At 42.8% G+C, this 27,128-nt stretch overlaps 1 protein-coding gene across 1 annotated transcript in view; it reads left to right on the plus strand.

Annotated features, from left to right (window-relative positions):
• Window positions 1–27,128, plus strand: part of RELL1 (RELT like 1) — a 62,934-nt gene that overhangs the window by 25,301 nt on the left and 10,505 nt on the right. Inside the window, exons 2-6 of the mRNA XM_081239008.1 lie at window positions 5,388–5,609; window positions 9,671–9,742; window positions 17,343–17,400; window positions 19,980–20,216; window positions 23,517–23,655. Of these exons, the coding sequence (XP_081095134.1) occupies window positions 5,388–5,609; window positions 9,671–9,742; window positions 17,343–17,400; window positions 19,980–20,216; window positions 23,517–23,652 (725 nt within the window). The 3' untranslated portion in view covers window positions 23,653–23,655. The remainder of the gene's footprint in view (window positions 1–5,387; window positions 5,610–9,670; window positions 9,743–17,342; window positions 17,401–19,979; window positions 20,217–23,516; window positions 23,656–27,128) is intronic.

Below are 27,128 nucleotides of genomic sequence, written 5' to 3' on the forward strand. Positions count from 1 at the left end.
TTTTTAGCTTTTTTTGAGGAAGCTCTATACTGTTTTCCATAGTGGATATACCATTTTATGTTTCCTTCCCTTTTTAGCTCCTCTCTCTTGAAGCATCTGACCTAGCTGACTGCTGATTCCTTCTGGAAACTTCTTCTCTGTTCTAAGGTAGAACCCTGGCTTCTCTTCCTCAGGTCCTCATGGAGTAGATCCAGTTGCTCAATGGATATTTCCATCTGGATGTCTCCGTGCTTACCTCTATCACTACATGTTCAAAACTGAACATGTGCTATTGTCTTCTCCATGCAAGTATATTAGCTAGGGCCCCTGAAACAAAGTACCACAAACTGGGTGACTTAAAAAGGAGAAATTTATTGTCTCACTGTTCTGTAGGCTAGAAGTCCAAGATCAGGGTCAGCAGGGTTTCTTCTCCTGAGGGCTGTGAGAAAGAATCTGTTCAGTGCTTCTCTTCTAGATTCTGATGGTTCGCTGGCAATCTTTGATGTTCCTTGGCTTCTATAAAGCATCATCCTGATCTCTGCCTTTATCTTCACATGATGTTTTTGCTTTGTGCTTGTCTGCCTCCAAATTTCCCTTTTTTTAAAGGACAGCAGCCATATGGGATTAGGGCCCACCCTAATGACTTCATTTTATACCTTTGTAAAGACCCTATGTCCTAATATAGTCACACTCTGAGGTCCTTGGGGTTAGGACTTCAACATATGAATTGGGGGTGAGGCAAAATTCAACCCATAGCACCATGCAGACTTGATTTTTTTTTCAGGTACTTCTCATCTCAATGAATGGCACCAATGTCACCATGTTACTCAAGCAGAAACTTGGGAATCATCCTTATCAAATCACGTGCCTTTATATTAACCTAGCATCTAGAGCTTGTAGAACTTGGAGGCACAATTTTGGAATAGAAACCATAGCATCTAACAGGTTTACAAAGGGATCTGTGACTCCCAAATGGCTGACAACCTCTGCTCTGTATCTTTTTTTTTTTAAGTGTCTACAGCCTTGGTACAAAAGTAATACATACAGAAGGATTTTGGAAAACTACAGAAAAGCATAAAAATAAAATTAGTAATTATCCTATTATTCAATTACCCAGAATCACTTATTATTTGGGTCATTTCTCATACATTTTATGCCTTCATGCATTTTTTTTTTTTTTACTAGTTGGAGCATACTGTATGTAAGATTTTGAATCCAACTTTTTAAAATTCAACACTGAATCATGTGTGTTCCCATATCTTCACAAAATCTTCATAAATAGTTTAAAATGGTGTGTGTTATTTCATCAAATGGATAGATAATGATTGACTTAGATATTTAATATTATCCCATTGTCAAATATGCAGGTCGTTGCTGTTTTTTGACTTTTATAAATAATGCTATGACAACCTTTACTATTAATTTGGACTCAAATAAATATTTTTTTCAGAATTCAGGTATGAGTCAGCAGGGGATAAAGAAAAAAGGTGGACACAGTATCTCTAAGCAAATTATTAGTGTAAATTGAAGGAAAGCTAAGCCTACCTAAGTTAACAAATATCTTAGGCATTAATTGTGAGTAGTTACTATGTGATTTAAAAGTTATTCTTAATTAAATTGTTCAGGTAGGTCACAGTAGAGTCTCCAGTCAACATTTTGCTCTTCAGTGATTCTTTATAGTCTATAACAAGATTGTACAATATAAATTTTGACAATGATGGAAATGTTCTTCATCTGACCTGTCCAATATGGAAGCAATTAGCCACATGTGACTATTGAGCACTTGAAAAGTGGTTAGTCCAACTGAGGAACTGAATTTTAAATTTTATTTATTTTTAATTAATTTAAATTTAAATAGCTATTCGTGGTTAGTGGTTACCATATTGGATAGTGCAGTTCTATCAGGGTGATGACTAAACACTTTTATAGTGCTAATCTTTTCCTACATACCCTTTGAAGTGTTTTACATGTTAATGTATTTAATCCTCACAATGACTTTAGGAAGTAGTCTTCCAGTTTCTATTGCTATATAAAAAATTACCACAAAACTTAGCGGCTTAAAACAATAACAATCATTTATTTTGCCTGTGAATCTACAATTTGGGCAGGGTTCATCAGAAATGGCTCATCTTTGCTCCATGCAGCATCAACTGAGGTTATAGAGTCTACTTCTAAGATATCTCAACTACATAGTCATGTTGATGACTATTATTGGTTTTTCTTCTTGGGGCAGCTGGGGTTTCCTCACAGCATGGTGGATGGCTTCCAAAAGCAAGTGTCCCAAGAGACAGGAAGTGGAAGCTGTCAGTTTCTTAAGGCCTGGGACTTAGAAACGGACAAAATATCACTTCCAACATATTCTATTGGTCAGGCAAAGCACAGAATATATCTTCAAGGGGAGGAGATATAGACCTCACCTCTCCATGGGAGCAGTGCCAAAGAATTTGGGGACATGTTTTAAAGTCATCATAGAAAGGTACAATCATTTTGATTCTGTTTTACAGATGAGGAAACTGAGCACCTAGCAGTTAAAAAACTTGCCCAAAGTGACATGCCTAGTAAGTGGCCAAGCTGTTATTTATGCCAGGCAGTCTGACCTTTTTTTAACTACCGTGCATCTCTGTAATTCATGTTTCACTAATTTAGATTCATATCTTCTTCAGTTTTTTCCATGGTGCAATAATTATGAGATTAAATGACTGCTATATGTTTGTAAATCACAAACTGTAAATACATAGTATTTGCAAGGGTTTGCTAGATGTCAAATTAATGGTGAACACACATTCTTAACCACCTGATTCAGGAGGAGCTGTTTGGCTCCAGTTTGGAGCCCCTCTGCTTTCATCTCTGTTTATAGTGCTTCCCAAAGAGAATTTATTATCACCTCCAGATTGAAACAGACCACGATTCTGAGTAAAACTCTTTCAGTCTTAGCATGTTGCCTGCTTTACCTATTCCTGTTGCATGGCATATGTGTTTTAAAAAAGGAATTAATAAATAACACACTTAGAATTATAAAAGGAGTTGAATATTCTGTTTTTTACTGAAAGTAAGTCTTGAGGTTAAACCCTAATTTAGATGATATATTTGCATATGTTTAGGGAAGTGTGTGTGTGTGTGTATTCTCTTATTTATTTATTCATTCTTTTATTAATTATATGGATTCTTGGAAGAGAAATCAGAAAAAATATATAGATTATGCCAAATTCTAGAGGTTGCATGATAAAATAATGAATGCAACCTTTTACAAACCTGAGAAACCAGCAATTTCCTTTCATGTTCAAAGATAATGGATAGTTCCATGCGAAAGAGAGAGAGCCTTTTGTCCTGTGGCCTCTGTTTGATACTATTTGCTGCAGTAAAGAAATGTGGTCACTTCACACCTAATCTTTGTCCCCATGTAATCATTACAACACAGGGGTATTTTTTGGTGTTTTTTTTTTATCAAAATACTCTTGAGAGAGTTTATAGTTAAATGCATCTAGCTTTCCAGTTTCTGGGTTTCTCAAGCAATATGTGTGAATCTCCATGATGTAGAAAAGCTTATTTTATTACTTCAGAATCTGAGTATCCCAAATAATGAGACTTCACTTCAGTGAAATCCCACATTTTTCTTTAGTCCACATCCTACCTGACCCACTCCTTTGTTTTTGTTTTTTTTAAACTATGCATTTATTTATTGGGTTGCGCTGGGTCTTAGTTGCGGCAGGCAGGCTCCTTAGTTGTGGCATGCATGTGGGGTCTAGTTCCCTGACCAGGGATCGAACCTGGGCCCCCTGCATTGGGAGCGTGGAGTCTTATCCACTGTGCCACCAGGGAAGTCCCTTCTCCTTTGTTTGATAACTCCCTTCTCATTTTATGTGTGTGAATTGGTATTTTGTTGATTTTCCACACAGTCGGCTCTTTCTCCGTTGTCTTAACTGGCTGTATCTTATGATTGTACGAGCCGGGCTCACTGTTTTTCCCTCTCACTCCTTCATAGATGTGACTCAGTTCCCCATATATGGGAACCTCTTGGGAGCCTACGTAGCACGCTCTTGGGCCCAGATATCTGGCTGACTCTGGTGTAAGTCCATGTGGCATTTTTTTTTTTTTTTTTGTGGTACGCGGGCCTCTCACTGTTGTGGCCTCTCCCGCTGCGGAGCACAGGCTCTGGACGCGCCCGCTCAGCGGCCATGACTCACGGGCCCAGCCGCTCCGCGGCATGTGGGATCCTCCCAGACCGGGGCACGAACCCGTGTCCCCTGCATCGGCAGGCGGACTCTCAACCACTGCGCCACCAGGGAAGCCCCATGTGGCATTTTGACTTGTCCAAAAGCAAATGTCTCCTTCTCTCCCAAAGATGCCCCCTTCCCAGCTGCCCCATTTTTGAAGTCATAAAATAGGTCCCCACTATTACTGTTTCTTTTAGTGCCCCATGCATACCTTCCTCAGCCTTTCTCACAATCTCTCATGCCTGCCCAGGTGTTCACTTGTTTAGTGCCTGTTTCCAATACTACCCTGCAAGCTCCAAGGTGGCGTTGGTCATGCTGTGTTATTTTCCACTCTCTCTCCAGCTCCCAGCTGGTGCTTTTCACATAATGGGCATGCCATAAATGCTAATTTGGGTTAGTAAACAAATAAACAAATACATGTGCTTCCATTTTTATGTTTGTATCCCTGGGCCAAAACTTGATGCATCTTTCTCTCTTTTTTCATACACTAGATCTGTCAGTTTATTAAATCTTTCTGGGACATACACTCCATGAGGACAGGGATCTTTGTTTTGCTCAGTGGTATGTCCCAGATGCCTAGAATAGTGCCTGGCATGTAGTTGAGCCAAGCTGAGCATTTACTATGTTGTAGAAATGGTTCTGGATGTTTTACATGTATTAATTTATTTCATCTTCATAACAAGCCTAGAAGGGTGGGTAGCTACTGTTAGTGTGCCTATTTTACAAGAAACCAAGGCATGGAGATTAAGTCATTGTCCAGCGTCACACAGCTGCTAAGTGGTAGAGCCAGGATGTGACCACACGTCTCCTGAGTCTGTGCTCTTAACTACTAAGTAGTCTGCTGTGATACCACCTAGTGATGGTGTGTTTGCTCTGTGTGGACCCGTCACTGAAACTCTACATTCACTCCATGCTGTGTAGGTAGTCTTTTAGATGAAGAAGCAGAGGCTGGTTTGGAGAGGATTAAAAAGAATTACCCAGGGTGGGACCCAGGTTCTGAGTAGCAGGGACAGGATGGGAACTCAAGACTGTTTCAGCACAAGCCTGTGTGCCTGTCCTGCCAGACCTGCCAGTCTCTGCGTGGCCCGTGGTTTTGGAAGCAGACTCACATTTAACAGGAACATTTCCCAAGGTTGTCAGATTTTCCTTGTCCCCAGTAGACGTCTGATGCAGCTGTGTATGTTTCTTCCTCAGACAATGATGGCAGCCACCCATTACACTCCAGAACTGAGACGACGCCCTCGCCCACGAACAATGGAAATGGACACCCAGAATACATTGCGTACGCGCTTGTCCCTGTGTTCTTCATCATGGGTCTCTTCGGCGTCCTCATCTGCCACCTGCTTAAGAAGAAAGGCTATCGTTGTACAACAGAAGCTGAGCAAGACATGGAAGAAGAAAAGGTTGAAAAGATAGGTAAATAACCTGGATTCTTTTTACGGGAATCTGAGTGCAGACGATTTTTAAATCAGAAACCAGTAATGTATATTTTCCATCTCTATAAGGCAAATGATCCATCTTTTTTTAATATATTGACATTATGTAAATTTAAAGTGTACAACACGTTAATCGGATACATTTGCATATTGTAATATGATTGCCATTGTAGCGATATTTAGCACCTCTGTCACAGTACGTAATTGTCATTTCTTTTTAGTGGCGGGAATCATTAAGTTCTAGTCTCTTAGCAGGTTTGCTGACTATAATACAATATTGTTGCCTATATTCACTGTACTGTGCATTCGATCTCTAGGGCTTATTTACTATTTGTTCTAAGTTTGTACCCTTAAGCAACATCTGCCCTATTGTAACCGAAGGTGGTGTCTGGCTGCTCGCTGCTCAAAAGCCAATAAAGAGGCAACGTTGGTGGTTTATTTTGGGTGCTGGCAACCCGGGGGGAGGGGGAGAGGGTGAATGGACTCCTGTCCAAAGGCTGACTACCCCCCGCCCCCGACAATCAGGGGGCAAAAGAGCTTTTACAGACGAAGGGAGGGAGCTACATGCAGAAACAGCACAGTCAGCTCTGACAGTCATCTTGAAATTGGTCATGCGGTGGTCTGACCAGTGTCATCTTGATTGCTTTTTTGTTTTGTATTTTTATAAATTTATTTATTTTATTCATTTATTTCTGTCTTCTTTGGGTCTTCGTTGCTGTGTGCGGGCTTTCTCTAGTTGCGGCGAGAGGGGGCTACTCTTCGTTGTGGTGCGCAGGCTTCTCATTGCGGTGGCTTCTTTTGTTGGGGAGCACGGGCTCTAGAGCGCAGGCTCAGTAGTTGCTCAGTAGTTGTAGTGCACGGGCTTAGTTGCTCCGAGGCATGTGGGATTTTCCCAGACCAGGGCTCGAACCCGTGTCCCCTGCATTGGCAGGCGGATTCTTAACCACTGCACCGCCAAGGAGGCCCATCTTGATTGTTTTTTTTTTTTGCGGTATGCGGGCCTCTCACTGTTGTGGCCTCTCTCGTTGCGGAGCACAGGCTCCGGACGCGCAGGCTCAGCGGCCATGGCTCATGGGCCCAGCCGCTCCGCAGCATGTGGGATCTTCCTGGACTGGGGCATGAACCCGTGTCCCCTGCATCGGCAGGCGGACTCTCAACCACTGCGCCACCAGGGAAGCCCTTGATTGTTTTAAGTGCAGTTAATCTTCAGTTCCAGGGTCAGTTTTTTCCCATATCCTTGAGGCCAATTCTCAGAATTGTGGCAGCTTATGTCGTGGCTACAGCCTGGTCATCATGTGGTTAACTTCTTCCACCAGGTGGGGCTTTCAGTATCTACAAGACAGCTCGCAGGATACGGCTCAGAATATTATCTACAGCCCTTGAGAAGGAACTAGAGGTCCTTGCTTTAGCTTGACTTTGCTTAGTGACTATTATTGTCTTGTCCTGCTTGACTGCTTTTCTCTGCTTCTGCATTTTCTCACTTCTCTGATTAAACTTATTCTTTGGCTAAAGTTTTTCCACAGGCAAAAGGCAGATGGGTGTATAGACCACAGGGCCCTGATCCATTTCACTCTCTCCCCATCCCTTATGCCCTGGTAACCACTCTCTATTTTACAACTTTGGCTTTTTTAGTTTCCACATACAAGTGGTAACATACAGTACTTGTCTTTTTCTGTGTGTGATTTATTTCTCTAAGCATAATGTGCTTAAAATCCATCTGTGTTGTCAAAAATGGCAGGATGTCCTTTCTCATGGCTAAATACTATTCCTTTACATATATATATATATATATATATATATATATATCTCACATCTTCTTTATCCATTCGTTCCTTGATGGGCAGTTAGGTTTTTTCCATATCTTGGCTATTGTGAATAATTCTGCAATAAACATGGGAGTGCATATAAATCTTCGAGATCCTGTCTTCATTTCCTTTGGGAATGGAGTGACTGGGTCATAGGGTACTTCTATTTTTAATTTTTTGAGGAACCTCCATATTGTTTTCCACAGTGGCTGCACCAGTTTACACTCCCACCAGCTGTGCAGAAGTGCTCCCTTTTCTCCACATCCTCGCCAACACTTTTACAAAATGATCCATCTTAAAGGCAGATGGTGTGATGTAGTGTCACTGCAGATTTCACAGGAAGCACACCTAGAGTTATAAACCTTGCTTTCATTTGTTAAATACCTACTAAATCATTTACTCTTATTTGCCTTGTGGCCTTGGGCAAGTTATATATGTTATATATGCTGCTATGTATAATTTAACTTAAATTTAATTTCATTAATTTAATACTAATTTAATTAAAATTTTAATTTAAGTGAGAACAGTAATCTCCACCTTGTAAGATTATTGTGAAATTTATAGAGAATATATATTTGGTGTTTGTCACAAATGGCCACTCAGTAAATATTAACCCTTACTATTATTGAATTAGATTCCAACAAGAACGATAGGAAAACTGAATACGTCTCACCATTTTTGTGCTGCTACTTTTGCTGGGGGAGTTCTATCTTAAATCTACGAGGTTAGAGTCTATGTTTATTAAGTAAGAGGTTGTGTGAACATTGCAGTGAAAATATGGCAAGAGCTGGTGCCTTCGTATTGACTTCAGACCGTCTCAGCTTTTCCTCTTAATGTGGAGTTGCTGGATTGTGTTTGGAAAACGCTGAGAGATGAAGTCCTGTTTTCTCCACAGATGTACTTTCCAACCACCCTTTAGGGCCTTGGGGAGTAGTAGGTAACTCTCCTTATCCCTTTCAGCCTCTCAAAGGACAGTTTTTGCAGAAAGGTGACATTTGGAGTAGGTCAGCCTTCAAGCCGGCCCCAAGGGCAGAGTGCGGGAGCTTCTTCATTCCTTGCCAGCTTGCCGCCCTGTTGGTTTTTCCCACCCCCACTGACCTTTGAGCCAGAGAGAGAGCACGGTTGCAGGATGAGTCATGTGTGAGCTTATGAGCAAACCAAGGCTGAGTGTTTGTCAACAGAAGGCGGGGCCTCCCCCTCCTCCTTCCTAGATGCTCTGTAGGTCGGCTTAGCCATTAGCATGTGCACTGTGCAACCAAACGTGCGTATTCACGAGAGGAAGCAGCTTGGATGGAGAAGACCATTTTCCAGATACACGGGTAGGACACCACACACCTTGATTCATTCTTTGTGAGCTAGGTCAACTCTCCCTCTTCCTTCTTGTGTTATGGAAGCAAATTATAAGGATCAGTTTCAGAGTGAAGATTTGATTTTTTTTTTTCAAGGACAATCCCATGTGCAGAGTCTCTCAAAGTAAACTGAATTTGTAGGCAATAAACTGCGACCAACATTTAGATCATTTGGAAGTACATTTAAAAGAAGCGTCTTGTAAAAACACAGACAAATAATTACCCAATTTTTTTTTTTTTTTTTTGTGGTACACGGGCCTCTCACTGTTGTGGCCTCTCCCGTTGTGGAGCACAGGCTGCAGACGTGCAGGCTCAGCGGCCATGGCTCACAGGCCTAGCCGCTCTGCGGCATGTGGGATCCTCCCGGACTGGGACGTGAACCCAGATCCCCTGCATCGGCAGGCGGACTCTCAACCACTGCGCCACCAGGGAAGCCCAATAATTACCCAATTTAAGAAATGAATTAATTTTCTAAATTTATATAGTACATCTGCAATTAAAATAAAATCCGAGAAGTTTTTCTTTTAACTGTCTTTTTTCTTTCCATTTCCCTTAAGGCTTTAACAAAACGATGAGAGAGAAATAATAGTTGTAATGACTGATATAGATACATGGAATTATTGTCTTGGAAACTGAGTGTGTGTTTGGACTTGAGATCGATGGACAACTCTGATACTTTTTATGCCTCTTATGCCAGGGAAGTCACTGTGTGCTTTCAGTCAGGCAGCTTGGGGTTGAAGGAAGAAAGCAGAGCTCTTAGCAACATGGGGATCAACTAAACTTTCTGGACACTGTTCAGAGAGGTCTTGGGCTCTAAGACTGCACGTCTTGTTGTCCTGATGCAAGTGACCAATTGTAACCTGTCCTCCCCTCCCCTTGTCTTTCAGAGTTGAACGACAGTGTAAATGAAAATAGTGACACCGTTGGGCAGATTGTCCACTACATCATGAAAAACGAAGGTATGGTTGTTTTAGTGTCCAGAACAATTCAGTATTCATATGTTTTATTAAAAACCTGCTTTAAAGAGTCATGATTTGTATGGATTGTCCTGTCAATGTTTCTGAAGTTATTGACACCTTTTACCTAAGCTCACAAATAGCTCAGCTTCCAGCATTATCTGACCAGGAGAGTTTCACAGAAGTGTTTTCCAAGAGTCAGTCATTGTAGAGTCGGCCCCGGAGGCTTACCTTTTAATCCTGGCCTCACCTCGATTTGGGGAAAGTCATATTACATCATGGAACCTCACTTTCCTCCTCTAAAATAACATTTACCGCATAACATTGTTGTGACATATTGCACATAAAGTGCTTGTATAATAAGCACTCGAATATTATCTATTCCTTTTTTTGTGCTTTTAAACATATTGTGGTAAAATACACATAACATAAAATGTACCGTTATACCCATTTTAAAATGGACAATTCATTGGCCTTAAGTATGTTCACAATAATGTACAGCCATCACCACTATCTAGTTCCAGAACTTTTTCATCATCGCAAACTCTGTACCCACTAAGCAGTCACTCCCCATTCTCCATCCCCTTTCCCTCCATCCTCTGGCAATCCCTCCTCTGCTTTCTGTCTCCATGGATTTGCCCATTCTGTGATCTATTGTTTTTTGTTTTGTTTTTTTTTTTTGGTATGTGGGCCTCTCACTGTTGTGGCCTCTCCCGTTGTGGAGCACAGGCTCCAGACGTGCAGACTCAACAGCCGTGGCTCACGGGCCCAGCCGCACCATGGCATGTGGGATCTTCCCAGACCGGGGCACGAACCCGTGTCCCCTGCATCGGCAGGTGGACTCTCAACCACTGTGCCACCAGGGAAGCCCTGTGATCTATTCTTAAGTGTTAAAACTTCTAAAAAGTCTAACCTTTATGGCTTTAAGCACTTTTTTCCCTTCTGAAATGTATTCTAAACCCCCATCTTCCTAATCTTCCCCATCTTCCTAAACTAATCAGGATTAGTTTAATCTTGATTAGATAAATCAGGGTCATTGTTTTGAAGGTGATTGTCTCCATAAGATTCCACACCCCGAGTGACTTTTGAGGTGTGTGGCACTCCTACCCATATACCTGTGAACTAAAATTGTCACCTGTCATGTCAGTAAACAAAGGGTGTTGCAGCCATCAAGCCATCACGTTACAGCTGCCCCAGCGATGCACCCTGAGGAGACTCAGGGTGCACAAGATACTGGCCCCAGAGAACTGAGGTGCATACCAAAGGAATGACTTCAGTGAACCCAGACTCTTTCATCTTCCCATACATAGAAAAGAACTACATTCCTTAACTCGAGATGTCTGGTTTTCTTTAATTAATAGTCATCTTTTGATGTTCTGACTACCTGGTCTTTGTTGCAAAAACCCCTGTATATCCTGGGGTTGCTTCTCCAGAGCACTCCCTCAGAGCTGCCTGAGATGCTGTGTCCCGGCCTTAGGTCCTCAGATTTGTCCACAGAATAGAACATAACCTCTCAACTTTTAGGTCGTGCACTTTTTTCAGTCGACATATCCAGTATCCGCAGATCCCCATACTTTGAATTCTCATGAGAATTTAAAAGAAAATGTTTTCCTTGGGCTCTGTCTGTGCCCTGGTCAGTGCTGACACATGCAACATGCACTGCTGCACCTGAGCCATTTGTCTAAAAGTAGAAATTCCTCTGTGCTGCTCAGTAAATACCTGCTCTTCCATCCCCAGCTGCTTCCCGGGGATCCTCTGCCCCCATATCCTCACTATCGACTGGAGCACCTGCCTGGCCTGGGCTGCTGGTCAGTTTTTCTGATTTAGAGAAGAAGCAATTTCACATGATTCAGCATACTTTTCATTGTTCTTTACAGAGTGGACTTTATGTATTTGGCATAGATCTAGGTGCATTATGTGCATAATCTAATCCTCAGACTATTCCTCTGGAGTTGATATTATTATACCCATTTTACAGATGAAGAAAGGAAGACTCCAAGTGGTTGGTCACATGGTTAAGGAGCAGCCTGGCCCTACCTGGGTCTCTTTCATCTATACAACATTGCCTCGCCTCTCTTCTACTTTGTAGCTTTCGGTTTCTATAGGATGGAAAACCAGACAGCCAAACTTAATTATATGGTGTTTAAAATAACAAGACAGCAATCACTTGGATTTGATGTCTATTTTCTAAAGATCTTCGTTCAGGGAACAGTATTTAGGGATGCTATCCTTGAGGACTCAGTGGTGCATATTTTTTTTACATTAAAAAAAGTGGATTTTAATTTGCGTAAGAAATACACAAATACGTTCTTGGCGTAGAAGCTCCAGCCATGACAAAAGTGCACAGGGTAAGTTTGCTCCTGTGCCTTGTGCGTTCAAAACTGCCTTCAGGGCTTTGGGGAGCTTGGAGGCCTTTGGGACCTGGGCTTCTGAGAGCTGGAGCGGTTGCTGAGTTAGTGAGTGCTGCATGAGGGCGTTACTGACAGGTGAACTGGTTGAAATAAGTCAGCTGTGAAAACTTTGCGGGGGGCTGCAGTTCTCGTGTATAACTTCATAGTAGACACTGAGTGCTTGCTATGTGCCAGGCTCGTTCTAGGGGCTTTCTGGGAACCCTGTGATTCAGATACTTCGTTCCCAATTTACAGTTGAGAAACTGAGGCCCACAGCACTTAACTAACTTGCCAATGTCACCCTGCTGCAAGTAGCAGAGCTGAGATTTGAACTCTAGCATCTGACGTCAGAGTCTATACTTACCCACGTGCTGTCACTGCCTCTTTCCTGGTAGCAGGAAAGACGGATGATAAACTTCCTCCTTTCAAAGAGACAACGTATACAGCTGGGGTGTTTTATAGAACTCCTAAACATTAACTCATTAAATTCCCCGAACTACCTTATGAGGTAGATCCTGTTATCACCCCATTTTGCAGATGAAGAAACAGAGGCCCAGAGGGTAAGAAAGTTACCCAAGGTCACACAGCCAGCATGTGGCAGGATGGTGCCAGTAGTGGGCCCCTTCTCCTAATTACAGCCGACGAGAATTCTTTGGGTCCCTGGAGCAAGCAGACTATATAATTTCCTCACCTTCCACACTCATAGACTATAGGGCTGTTCTTTTCTTTTTTAATTATGTCCTTTTCCTTTCAGAAAGTAGCCTTTTGGTTTCTGCTGCCTTGGTTACCAGTAGGTATGTTGGAATAATATCAAGGCACTGATTTCATTCTTTCTCCTCTGCTCCCCAGTTCTTTCCCTTCTTTCTTATTCTTTACCCTCTTCCCTGTCAGGGCCTTCATCTGTCTGCCTGTGATTTCTCCAGTGACCTGTGAGGAAGGCTGGGGGCTCTGATCCTTTGTGTGGCCTTGGTTCTCCTTGGCCACCAGGAGACATCTGATCTCACTGGACACCCCTTTTCCAGCCGTGGCCCTCTCTAGCTTCCAGCCTGTGCCAAAACAGCAGCTGGGGGATTAGATACATACTTGGGTCTCTTACCAGTTGATAACCTAGCTTTTTTAGTTTGCCTTTGAGACTTAAATTCTCTATAGAACAAAATGTATTTTTCTTTTCTTTGTCATTAACAGACTCTGAACTTAATATCAATTAAGACCTCCCTGTTGAGGTTAATTTAACTATTTAAAAAAAAATTATCAGCACACTATAACATAATTTTTTTTAAACATTGAAGAAAAAAGGAATAAAATTGAGTACAAACCATTACCATTTTTCCATGTTTATTTACGTTTCCTTTGCCTATATTTACATATTTTAAAACATTTGCAGTCATGATATATGACTCATCTGCTTTGCATTTTTAATTTGGCTAATGGGGTAATATTTCACCTGTACTCATGGTGACATTCTTGTTTATGGTTTAAACCTATCATGTCTTGAATGTTGCAAATCAAGTTTTGTTTAGGTAAATATCTCTTGAAGGACGAATTTGTTGGCTGACCTGCAGACTAATTATTTTCCCCCTAATTCCTAATCCTTTCTAAATAGGGCTGAATTGAAGAGCGTTTGGGTGGCCACTGTATGGAAGTTTGGAAAGTACCTGCAACTCCGTAGCTGAGCTTCTCTGCCAGGCCCTGACACTGTCTGAATATAGCAACAGTTCAGAGTATTGTGATTACTCTCCAAGCGCCCTGGTTATGGCTGTTCACACTAGGCAGAGAGAGGGATCCCTTGGTGAAATTCTTACCTTGGGGCTCAATTTGTGTGGTGGCAAAAAGGATTCCTTCATAAACTACCATCATTACTGAGTAGATCTCTGAAACTTTCTATAATGGTTATGCAGACATCCTGTGAACTGTTAAACTACTCATCATTTAGATAGAGACTTGGACATTGAGGAGTAGGTCGGGGTAGGTCGGGATGAAAAGCACCCACCCCAGAGTCAGATAGACCAGGGTTTGTATCTATGTCTGTTTCTAGCTCTGTTTCTAGCTGTGGGACTCTGGCCAGTCAGTTACAGTCTTTAGGCCTCAGTGTCTATCTTTAAAATGGGGATGATAATTCTGCCCGCTTTTGGGGAGAATCAAAGATGATAGGGTCTGTAAAGCTTTTAGCCAGTGACTGGCACATACCAGGATCTTGCCTTGAATGTAAGGGAAAACTTTGAAAAGAGTAATGGTGGGAGAGAAGACAAGGCATTTTTCTTGTCTGATTTTGACTGGTCTATGCATATTATCAGGCAGAAATTCAGGAAAGAAGAGAGGAAGCAGTTTCTGGAAATTACTGCCCACTGGAAAATTTCCCCTGTTCTTGACAGGCTTTGCTTGCCCTATAATTGACCCCTCCCATCCTTTGGATGCCTATGAAGGGAAGTATAGTTGGACAGAATGTTGACAGCTGTAGGGGAAACCATCTTTTGCAGCTTTTTGGAGTTACGAGTAATCACAAGGAGGAGAAATATATTCATTAGAACTTAATTGTATTATTGCTCTTTGACAGCCAAATTAAAGCATGTGTTTATGCGCTAATGGTGGTGTTCTGTTAGAGTTTTCTCATCAGAGGAAACCAAAAATGTTCCCAAGGGTTAGTTTACTGAGATTTACTCCCTGGTATAGATTGCAGGGTAGACTAGAGACAAGGATGTATGTGCGTGTGTATGTGTGTGTTGGTCTCACACACCCACCCTCAATGGGTATGAGTGATCAAAACTTGAGTCTACTCTTAAAGCATCACTCATAGCAAACAAAGGGGTTGTTTACTATTGTTTCTAAGAAATAAGGGCAAGATACAGGAATACATGAATACATGAGAAACAACACAAGCCCATAAAAACAAGTTTTAGTAATGATTTTAATATATTTTCTTAATCTCTCTGGCAGCATTTTATCATCTGATGTTTCTAACAGAGGTCATCATTTTGATTAATTAATTTTCTCAGGTGACTATTTATACTTCTGTTTTTGAAAAGCTCATTCTTATAAGTGAATGCTATTAGTGTTATCTTTGTTTTCATACCTTTTTTGTTGCTGTTATTTTTCCCTCTTTTTTTTTTTATTAGTTTCTGCTTTATAACAAAGTGAATCAGTCATACATATACATCTGTTCCCTCATCCCTTCCCTCTTGCGTCTCCCTCCCTCCCACCCTCCCTATCCCACCCCTCCAGGCAGTCACAAAGCACCGAGCTGATCTCTATAGTTTTGAAGTTTAGTAAATGATGGCAGAATATAAATCTCAACTGGCAATTTATTGTGTATTCCCTAAACTCTTTATCTGAAAGAAAATTATTGTTCTGAATTCTTAGTATTAGTTAAAGGGAAAATGATTAGACTGTACTTAAATTTGTCTTACAGAGGGTGATGTGCCTTTTTTGTCACGTGGGAAAAGATACTGCTGATCCATTTCAGCACTTTTTTTGTAATGACAAGAGTCTTATTTAGATCAAAACTTGTGTTTGGAAATGCTTTTGTGCATCTTCACAGATAGTCATGAAAGGCAAAGAAAATATTTCTTTTTGAAAAGGATGGTATGCTCCATCAATATGTCTTCAGAAACCCCATACATTTGCAAGGGTTGTGAAGGGGAGAAAATTAGATTGTAGGGGGCAAAACCCCCTTACTATTTTATGTGTAAAACACAGATATGCATATAGTACATAAACGTGTATATCTGCAGTATTATAGTTTCATGGGAGGGTGATTAGGAAAAAAATGTCAAATAAAAAGGCTTCTGGGTGGAGCAATAATAAAAAAAAGTTGAAACACTGGATACATCCTTAGCTATTAGCACTTAAAAGCAGCAGTGTTGAAAATAGAGTTAATTTTCCTCCTCTCGGATGTCATCTGAGATAATAAATGTTGGTGTTAGCTCACATGATAGTGATTTTTTAATTGTTCCATTGTCTCTGGGGAATTTGTTGTGGTTAGTCCTGAGGACAGTGCTTTAAAAATCAATGGGAATGGGTCAGGAGTCGGTCATAACATCTGACCTTGCCAGGAAATACCCAAGAGAAACTTGACCATTCACTTCAGTCTTTTATCCTTAAGACTTGTCACCCTACAAAAGACGAAAAGAACATGTGTATCTGTGCATAGCGGTGGGGTAGGCACCCAAGAAGCTTAGATTCAGTTTGCTTTAGTGGACAGCCTAGGCACCCCCTACAAATTTGGAGTTTTTTTTTTTAAAGTTAACATTGGAAGTCTAATTTAACTGATGGGTGTGACCAACATTTGAAATTTAAAGCTATCTGGCTAGAGTTAAGGTCTTGTATGGTCTGAATGGCCCACCTAGAAAATTAATCCTTTCTCATCCCTGATTCTATGTGGGATAGACTTGATACTACATGGGTATCCAGAATTTAGGGCTAATTCGTTGAGCATGTAAATGTTATTAAAATACAGGTCTCTTGAGACATACATTTTATGACATATTTAGCAAAGTGAGTTAAATTCAGTTTCCTTTTGGTTTGAGAAGGGGAGAAAGATATGTCTTCTATGTTATATTGCTAATGACGTGTAGGAAACAAAGCTCTGTAGTAGATCTGCTTTCCTTTGCATAGATTCTGTGTCACTCTCACTAAATTCCTGCATGGTGAAAAGTATTGGCAGATGGTGCTACATCTGGGTTTTTCTTGGGAAAGACCCTCCCTTCTCCAGGGCCCCAGGGCCTCATTTGTGAACTGAAGGAACTCAATTAGGTGTTTTTCCAACAGTTTTTCTGATATGATAATTCTATGATCACTCATCTGATTGATTACATTTTAATTCTTTTTTAAAATTAATTAATTAATTAATTAATTAGTTTTTGGCTGTGTTGGGTCTTTGTTGCTGCAAGCGGGCTTTCTCTAGTTGCGGTGAGCGGGGGCTACTCTTTGTTGTGGTGCGTGGGCTTCTCATTGCTGTGGCTTCTCTTGTGGGGCATGGGCTCTAGGCACGCGAGCTTCAGTAGTTGTGGCACACGGGCTTCAGTAGTTGTGGCTTGCGGGCTCTGGAGTGCAGGCTCAGTAGTTGTGGCGCACAGGCTTAGTTGCTCCGCGGCATGTGGGATCTTCCCAGACCAGGGCTCGAACCCGTGTCCCCTGCATTGGCAGGCGGATTCTTAACCACTGCGCAACCAGGGAACTCCCCCATTTTAATTCTTGACCTTTTTTTTTTTCCTTAGCAAATGCTGATGTTTTAAAGGCAATGGTAGCAGATAACAGCCTGTGTGATCCTGAAAGGTGAGTGCTTTTCCCCTGATTTTATGGGGCTTTCGTTTTCAGTTTTCCGCTAGAGCAGGTTTCTGTACTTTGGCACTATTGACATTTGGGCCAGGGAATTCTTTGCTGTGAGGAACTGTCCTGTGCGTTGTAGGACATTTAACAGCATTCCTGGCCTCCCCTTACTGGATGCCATTGTCCCTTTCTCCTGCTGTATGACATCCCAGAACCAGTGCCTCAACACATTGTCAATGTACCCTGGGGGCGAAGTCGCCCCTGGCTGAGAACAGCTGCGTTAGAGAACGGTGACGAGAGGGAGGAGTAGCCCTGGAGCTGGGGACCTGGGTGAGTCTTACCTCCACCACTTCTGGATCCCCTCTTCTCGGGCAAGTTAACCGACCACCCTGAGCTCAAGTTCCATCATCTATAAACTGGAGATAACCACAATACCAACTTAATTGGAATATTATGAGGAATACCGAATACCTCGGGCATCGAAAGACCTCTATGAACAATGACGATTAAACGAAAAACCAGGCTGGTTTGGGGGCACCTGCTAAGTCCTGTTTTTGTATTACCAGTTTTAGGTTACGGTGGTTGAGTATCATAGTCCTTCCTAATTAATTACAGGTAACTGTATTTCTATGTAATTTTTCATGCTTCATGGAGCATTTATTGAGTGCCTGCTGTGTGTTGGGCATGATGCTGGAGCCGGGCCTTCACAGATCCTTGCCATGGAGGACGAAGTCTAGTGGGGAGTGGAGACAAGAAGCAGGGGCTGCTTGTAGGCAGAGAAAGTCCAGGACAAAAGGCCCGGGAGAGTGAAAGTGTGGGATGCCTCCAGTAAGGTTCAGTCTGGGGTGGCCCGAGTACATGCTATGGACAGAAGCAAGAAGGGCCAGGAAGGCAAGTTGGGTTTGAGTGACATGGCAAGGAGTTTGGACCTTTTCCTGCTTACTCTGTGGGTGGTACACCCAGCACGTCTTAGCTATTTCATACATGTTTGTCAAACTGGCCACGTTAGATCTGCATTTTAGCGAGGTGACTTAGTGCCGGAAGGCCAGTGGAAGGAGCTCTGGTGGTGTAGTTTATAGAGACATACGAGCTGTGGTTTCTGCCACACTCCAGCCCTGACCACAGACTCCTTGTGTTAGGACCATGTCACCTCATCGAATCTTTGCCTCACTCATCTTAGGGCATCCTATAGTCCCTGTCATTGGGTTTTGTGCACAGCGTGTACTAGATAAACGTTTGTTGAATGAATGTTGTTGAACTTTCAAATTCAACCTCCTAATATGTGGTGTAAACATTTGTTTGCCTCAGAAAGCTGTGGTTGTGTGTTTTTATTTTAACAAGCTAAAGAGCATTCCTAACAAACACCAGGAAACTTTTGGCTCCCTGTGGTGTTTGAGACTATCTCTTCAATCAGGCACTTTTTTGTCTACTTTTGAAGTGGGCAAGTGGGCTGGTTATCAGCAGCATAAAGGCTGACTTATGCTGTCATGAGACTTCTATATGCCTTTGGGGCTCTCAGCCCAGTCTCAGGAGTCAGGCTCTGCTGTTATGTGCTGCCCTGCCCACCCCACCTATACCAGGTCAGAGGGCTGATTCCTGGTTGCGCTGGCTCTGTCCTGACTTATTTCCTCCCTTCCTAGTGGACCAGAGCCTTGACATGTGTCTTTTGAAAGCAGCCAGCATCTGACCTATATACTTCTGCTTTTTATATTTTGGATGGTATGGCTGGGTTTCTTCCAGGTTATCAGAGTGATCTCCCCTGTTTCTGAAGCACTGTAGCATGATGGTTAAGATCATGGTTTCTAGATTCAGTCTTTCTAGATTTGGATCTCAGCTGTCACTTACTAGCTGTGTGACCTTGGGTAAGTTACTTAACTGCTCTGAGGCTCAGTGTCCTCGTTTTTAAAATGAGGAAACCAATGATACCTACCTCAAAGTTTTGTAAAGATCAATGGAATTAATATATATCAAGTGCGTAGACTGCTAAGTGTTAGCTATTTTTATTATTACTATGATCAACATCTGTCTTGAGAATCACTTTTGATGTCTTGACCTAAAAGCTTTCTTCCTTTGACACAATAGTCAGATTGGATCAAATATTCTATCTTAAGTCATCCGATAATTTGATTGGAATTTAAGTTTTTCTCTTCTCCAGGGCACATATATTTGGGGCATCTCTTTGCTTAGAGATCTAGGAGGAACTTGGGTATGTGTGAGAAATTAGTTTACTTGAAATTAGACTGCATGAAAAGGGAGATCAGCCGTTTGGAAAGAGACCTAATATTTGAAAGACAAACAGTGCATCATCATTAGAAGCAGTTGTTTATTTCCGGCCACTTAATTCCATACTGGAAGTGATAAATCACATTGTTACTGTTTAAAATGACCTGTCATTGTATAGTCATAAGAGCTGAGTACCTGCTGCCTGAGATCAGTTCACAAAGCCCATTTGTATAATTGGAAGAGGCATTTTTTTCTTTTGATTTAAACCTGCTTTTTATATTACAGGGGGAGAGAATGCCTTAGCTGGTATTTCTTTTAATAACCAGTTCGACCTTTTCCTTTTTTTTTTTTCCCCACCTTAGCCCGGTGACCCCTAGCACTCCTGGGAGCCCGCCTGTGAGCCCCGGGCCCTTGTCGCCAGGTGGCACCCCAGGGAAGCACATCTGTGGCCACCATCTGCACACAGTGGGTGGTGCTGTTGAGCGGGACGTGTGTCATCGATGTAGGCACAAGCGATGGCACTTCATAAAACCCACCAACAAGTCCAAAGAGGGCCGCTCAAGGCGCCAAGGAGAAGTTACTGTCCTCTCTGTGGGCAGGTGAGTCCTGGGGGTGCTTTGGGTTTGTGTAACACAGTTGCTGCGCTGTGTGGATTTGTACACCATTAAATGTAGAGTGTGTTCTCCTGAGCCTGGCTCAGCTCCTATCTCTGGGCTTCTTTGATGTTTTCTGGTCTGAGTCCTGCATTTTTCCAACAGCAGAAGAGTTCTAAGAGGTGGCTATTGCAAGATCAGGTACGACTTGTTTTAATTAAGGTAACAAATTAATTACTTGCTGTATTAGGGTTCTACAGAGAAGCAGACTCAATAAGATATAAATATACACACAGACACACATGTAAGAGGAGATTTATTATGGGAATTAGCTCACACGATTATGGAGGCCAAGAAGACAGGAAAGCTGGTGGTAATTCAGTCCAAGTCCAAAGGCCTGAGAACCAGGGGAGCCGATGGTATTAGTCCTGGTCCCAGTCTGAAGGCCTAGAAACCAGGAATGCTCATGTCTTATGGCAAAAGAAGAGGGATGTGTCAGCTCAAGTAAAAAGAGCAAATTCAGTCTCCCTTTGCCTTTTAGTTCTGTTCAGGCCCTCAAGGGATTGGATGATGCCCATTCTCATTGGTGAGGGTGATCTTTACTCAATCTACCAATTCAAATGCTAATCTCTTCTGCAAATGTCCTCACAGACACACCCAGAAATAATGTTTTACCAACTCTCTGGGCAGCCCTTAGCCTGGTCAAGTTGACTCATAAAATTAACCATCACACTCGCTCTAAAAGATAAAGCCCAAATCTCAACTCTTACAGAATGGAAGTTTGTATTTCACTTGTGGAAATCGAAAGATCAGTGGTGGCTCTTCAAGCAGTCACCCAGAGCCCTGGGTCCTTTCCATCTTGTGCCTCTGCTGGATTTGCTAGCAGGAGAAAGTACGCAGAGCATTGGTCACAAGAGGTTTTTCAGGAGATGGGCCTGAAGTGGCACATTTCACTCTTGCTCACATTCCTCTGGCTGGAACTCAATCGGCCACACCTAACGGCCAGGGAGGTAGGTAACGTCGGCCAGGAAGAAGGGAAGAGATGGAGCCTGGTCCACTGCTCTCCAGCCTCTGCCGTGTAAGATCCACGTGGACCCCTGGGACTGCTTGCTTTTAGTTCACCTCCTCCTTTCCCAGTCCTAAAGTTCCATTTACCTGTGACCCATATGTGATGTGGAGATCTTGCAGTTCAAGTGATAAACAATTTGACGCTACTGTATGCAGAGCATTTTTGGTTGATTTTGAGCCTCCTGCAGGAACTGCAAGGCTAATGCTGTATGTGCAAAGGCAGTAGAGAGTAATGGTCGAGAGCATGCCTGCTGGCACCAGACTGGGGAAGCCCTGAGCAAAAGCTGACAGTGTTGCCTACATGATCCTTCTCTCCTTACTGACAAACTCTGGGAAGCGTAGCCTGGACTCACTCAATCACCCTCATTTGACTCCTGACACCACTACTTACAAACTGTTACTTCCCTCTGTGCCTCAGTTTTCCCCTCTATAAAATGGGGATGACAGTAGCACTCACCTTATCGGGTTGCTGTGAAGACTGAATAAGGTGACTCAGGTAAAGGTCTTAGACCAGTTTTTGGTGCTTATTATATACTCAAGAATTGTTGGCTATTATTATTACTGTTGTTTGAATTCCATTGAGTTTCATCATGTGTTGCACAAGCAACAAGGAGAAGACTCCTTGGCTCTTTGCCACTTACAACAAAACAGTGCAACTCATGACCACACTGTTTTATTCAGAGCAGAGTCATGGGAACTTATGAATGTGGAATGTGGTGAGAACCTGTAACTTGTTTGGACAAAGTGTATTTTGTTTGCTTTAAAAAAAATCTGCTGAAACTTTCAACTCAGATTGAACATGGCTTTTTTAAATGCCCCCAATCCAACTCTCCGTCTTGGAGATAGAATAAATACTATGACTGCTGAGTGATTACAGGCTGCTTTTCAGCAAGTGTTGCTTAAAGAGAGTCTTAAAGTTTGACCGAATAGGTTTGTGGTGACAACTTTTTCCTGATCCTCCGTTCACTCCTTCGGAGTCTCCTTCCTCTTTCTGGTGGATGAGCTCATTTTGGACAAAGAAGGAGAATTTATTTTAGATGGTTTTGAGGGAAATGAAGACCAAGACTAGAGAGAAACTACTGTGAAAGATTTTAGAGTTTTGATGGTGATGGACGAGAAAAGCAGTCCAACTGAGTACATTTCTTCTCTCTTAATTCTTAAGGAAAATCTCTTTCTTAAATTCCTTAACCCTTAATGAAAACCCACATTTGCTTCAAAAACAAAAACAAAAATCCCAGACAAAACCCAAGCAGACACAAAAACTCTGCCGCCCGACTGATGCTGATAAATGTGTGTTTGGGGCCCTGTTTATAGAGATAGACCCTCTGCTGGGTGAAATTTGAGAAGACAGTTCCCTAGTGAACATCAGATTTGCAAACTGGTCGGGCTTTTATCCAGCCTTCTGTTGTTAAAACAGCTGATGTTTAAGCCCAGGTCCTTGTTAGAAACCACAGCTCTGAGGCTGTTTCATATTTGAGTACCCGTGTTTCTTACTGCATTTCCCATGCTCTGTAAACTGTGCAGCAGAGTCTGTGATGTGTTGAGTGAACATCAGCTGGGAGGTTTGGCAGGGGACAGGGGCCTTGCTGTGTAGGACGGTTCCTCCTGTTGAATATGGTGGTTTTCTTTTCTTTTCCTTTTTTTTTTTTTTTTTTTTGTGGTACGCGGGCCTGTCACTGTTGTGGCCTCTCCCGTTGCCGAGCACAGGCTCCGGACGTGCAGGCTCAGCGGCCATGGCTCACGGGCCCAGCCGCTCCACGGCATGTAGGATCTTCCCGGACCGGGGCACAAACCCGTGTCCCCTGCATCGGCAAGCGGACTCTCAACCACTTGCGCCACCAGGGAAGCCCTTCTTTTCCTTTCAAAAAAGTTTTTATTGAAGTATAGTTGATTTACAATGTCGTGTTAATTTCAGGTGTACAACACAGTGATTCAGCTATATATATATTAATATAATATGTATATATTAATATATCTATATATTCTTTTTCGGATTCTTTTCCCTTATAGGTTGTTACAAAATATTGAGTATAGTTCCCTGTGCTATATAGTAGGTTCTTGTTCGTTATCTATTTTATATATAGTTGTGTGTATATGTGAATATGGTGATTTTCATTGCTGTCCTAACTTTTGGCTGAGTTTGTTTGGGATCCTCCAGGTGGATGATTTTTAGTTCATTCATGATTCTTGTTCAGTGGAAAAGCAAAACCCATCACATCTCCTCTTTCCCCTGCTCAGGTTTAGAGTTACGAAAGTGGAACACAAGTCAAATCAGAAGGAGCGGAGAAGTTTAATGTCAGTTAGTGGGACCGACAGCGTCAATGGGGAGGTGTCTATGACACCCGTGAAGAGAGAGCGAAGTGGCACAGAGTAGCAGGTAAGTTGAAGTTGTGGCGACATTGGGGGTGGGTTGTACATGGCAGGGAGAAGGTGCCCAGAGCCTCCCTGGGGTCTGTGGTAATACGGGAGTGACTTGGCAGGGAAATGAGAAGTGCTTTCCTGGAGCTGGTAAGGCTGTAGGGGACGGAACACCATCACTTGTCTGCCCAGAGCTTTTTGTGAAGAGCCCATCAACACAGGTGCCTCCAGGGACCTGGCCTGCATGATAATGAACGGGGAGGATTACTTAGGAGGCAGTGTGGAGTGGTGGGGACTGGAGCAAACTAGAAATCACATAACCCATCTGTTAGGGTTTGCATTACCACAAGGCAGGAAGCACTTAGTGTGGCTAGATCTTAGGCAAAAAAAGGTGGAAATCTAGACTTTTTTTTTTTTTTTTTTTTTTGCGGTACGTGGGCCTCTCACTGTTGTGGCTTCTCCTGTTGCGGAGCAACAGGCTCCGGACGCGCAGGCTCAGCGGCCATGGCTCATGGGCCCAGCCGCTCCGCGGCGTGTGGGATCTTCCCGGACCGGGGCACGAACCCGTGTCCCCTGCATCGGCAAGCGGATTCTCAACCACTGCACCACCAGGGAAGCCCCTACAGGTGAAATCAACAGGTTTTTAATGTTGGCGGCTTGTTAAAAATCCTTTAAACAACCACGCAGGCCAAATGAAATATAATCTTGTTGTCATTTCTAGGTAAACTGTGATTTGAAAAAGGCTTGAGCACGCGAAGCAATGCTTTTCTCCTTTGAGTTGGAAACCAGTTTTCTTTGATGTGTCACAGTTCTAAAATACCCCCAGTAGAAGTATTACTCTTTCCACCAAATATTTTGAAGCAATTTAAAAGCAAACGTGAATGCTTCTTGGTTTGGCAGTTTTAACCTTGGGAGATATTACTTTAAAATAAAAAAAGCCTGTGATAATTTGATATTGGCTTAGCCTTCATCTTCTTTGCTTTCTGTTCTGGCTTGAGTCCCATTCATCCCTTTCATGTTACTTATTACATGTAAAAGGATGAGTGTGAGGGCTCAGGAGTGACCAGCTCCAAAGTCTCCAATGGAACCGTCAGAGCCTGAATGTTATGGCAGAAGAGCTTCCACTTCCAAAGGGCGGGGGAGGCGGGGTAAGGGGGAGGAGACTAGCCAGGTCCTAGAAGGTACAGGGAAACGGCAAGGTTGAACCTGAGCCTTGGAGTCAGGCTGCCTGGTTCAGGTCCCCGTTCCCCACTCACTAGCCCTGGGACCTGGACAAGGTGCTTGGGCTTTTTTATGCCTCACTTTCCTCACTGGGAAATAAAAATGATGCTGCCTGCCTTGAGGGATGGAATGAGATATCAGGGAAATAACATGGGAAGCCCAGGGCCTGGCAGATAGGAAATGCCCAGTCTACTGATTATTTTAAGTGGCCAGTTTGGTGGAGAAGGGGCTTTTGAGTGAAGCTTCTGATAACCTGCCCAGGCTCAGAGGGGTTGAGGATGATCCAGAAGTCATCTGGAAGAGTTGTGCTCCTGAATTCTGTAAGACTTAGGGGCTCTGATAGCTTTCCAGCACTGGTTCTTGCCCTTTCGCCCTTGGGAAGATCTGGCCCCTTCCCCTGAGTTGAGGAACCCAACAGAGGCTTTCTTTAAAGAAAAGACATGGAGCAGAAAAGTCTGTCTTTGGCTTCTCAGCCAGTTACTGGTGCCTTGGGAAGGGAACCAAGAGGAATTTAGGAAAAGGAAGAGGATGGTGAAGATCATAAAAGCAGCTAATGTCAATTCAGTATTCTAGTCTTCTGGGTGTTGTACTGAGATGTATCTCACATGTCCCCATTATAAACATCTCCTAATGGGATGGATACTATTACCCCAGCTTTATAGATGAGGAAACCAGTGCACGGAAAGGGTAAATTACATAACTGGAAAGAGGAGCTGATTTGAACTGAGGTCTGTGACTGTAAGACCAGCTGCACTCTTCTGCCATCCTGGGGTGCTCATGAAGGGGCAGCCCTAGATCCATGAATGAGGAACATCTCCACCAATGATCTGGAACCTGGTGGTCTAATATGGCAGCCACTAGTCACCTGTGGGCTACTTAAATTTAAATTAATTAAAATTAAAAGTTTCATTCTGCAATTGCACTAGTCACATTTCAAGTGTTCAGTAGCCATAGATGACTAGGGTCTGCCAGATACTGTATCTGCACGGGACAGTGCAGATACAGAAAATTTCCATCATTGCAGAAAGTGTTAGCAACAGAGTAGATGGTACCTTAGATGTTAGAATTGGAATCCTGAGTGACTTTGGTAAATTAGAGAAACATTCTGATTGAAGTCAGGAGGACTTGCCTTCTGGGACGAGAAGTATGTGGCTATTCAAGTCTAAGGTGAGGAAGGCCCAGCCAGTTTAGCTGCAAAGAAAGAGAAAGCATGAGTTGTAATGACAGTTCTGCATATGAGTCATCAACCTGGCAGTGTGTTGAGAGACGGAGCAGATGGTGGGTAAGAAGACACTGCTTGCCCTCAGGCAGGAGGCGCAAGGTGATCCTGGGCTAGGCTCAGCCAGATTCCAGCTTGCTAAAGTGCCGTGGCAGGTTTTGGCCACTACGGCCCGGAGAGAGGCACTCAAGATCTGGGAAGGTTAAAAGAATTAGGATTGCTCAGGTAGTTTTCTTGGTCCAAATTCTGTCCTATCTGGATTTGATCCAGTCATCTGAAAATCCTGACCACATCTAACTGGTTTACAACTTGATACTCTCTGCAAAGCACACAATCTTCTTACTGGGATTTTGTGAAAGAGCATTGGATTTGATTAGAAGACCTGAGCTCTCATCATAGCTTCGCCGTTTGGAAATTGTCCTTAACTGCCCTTACTCCAGGTTTCCTTGAATGTGAAATAGGATATTAAATCCATCGATTGAAGGTGAGTGCCAGGAGAGCATCTGGCATGTCATTGGCCTCAGTGGTGCTGTGCCCTCCAAAGGTGCAACGAGCACATGAGTGACCTTAGAAAGGGGACGTGTTTTCCGAGCCTTCAACATAATTGTAATTAATTTTGGAATTAAAAAAAATAATTTTTATTATGGAAAATTTCAAACAGACTCAAAATAGAATAGTATCACAAATGCCGAGGACTAATTTAATTATAATACGTGCTGCATATTGAGTATCTACTATGTACCAGGCATGCTTTAGAAGGCATATTCCATGTATTAACTGATTTAATCCTCACAACAGCAATAAGTAGGTGCCAGTTTAAGCAGAGAGAGTTGAAGCAACTTGTTTAGAGTTACCAGCAAGAATGTGGTAGAGTTTAGAGCCCAACCCAGGCAGTCTGGCTCCTGGAGTCCCAGACTTCACCGCTCAGCCGGGTCCAAGGAAAAACAGGTCCTGTGGTTAGAGCCTGCTGAGGTTGGGACCTGCTGAGTGACGATGTCTGATGAGCCCAACAGAGAATGGACTCTGAGAAAGGAGGGAAGGGACTATTCACT

This window comes from Mesoplodon bidens (genome assembly GCF_964165515.1).
Source record: "Mesoplodon bidens genome assembly, chromosome: 1".
Classification (NCBI taxonomy): Eukaryota; Metazoa; Chordata; class Mammalia; order Artiodactyla; family Ziphiidae; genus Mesoplodon; species Mesoplodon bidens.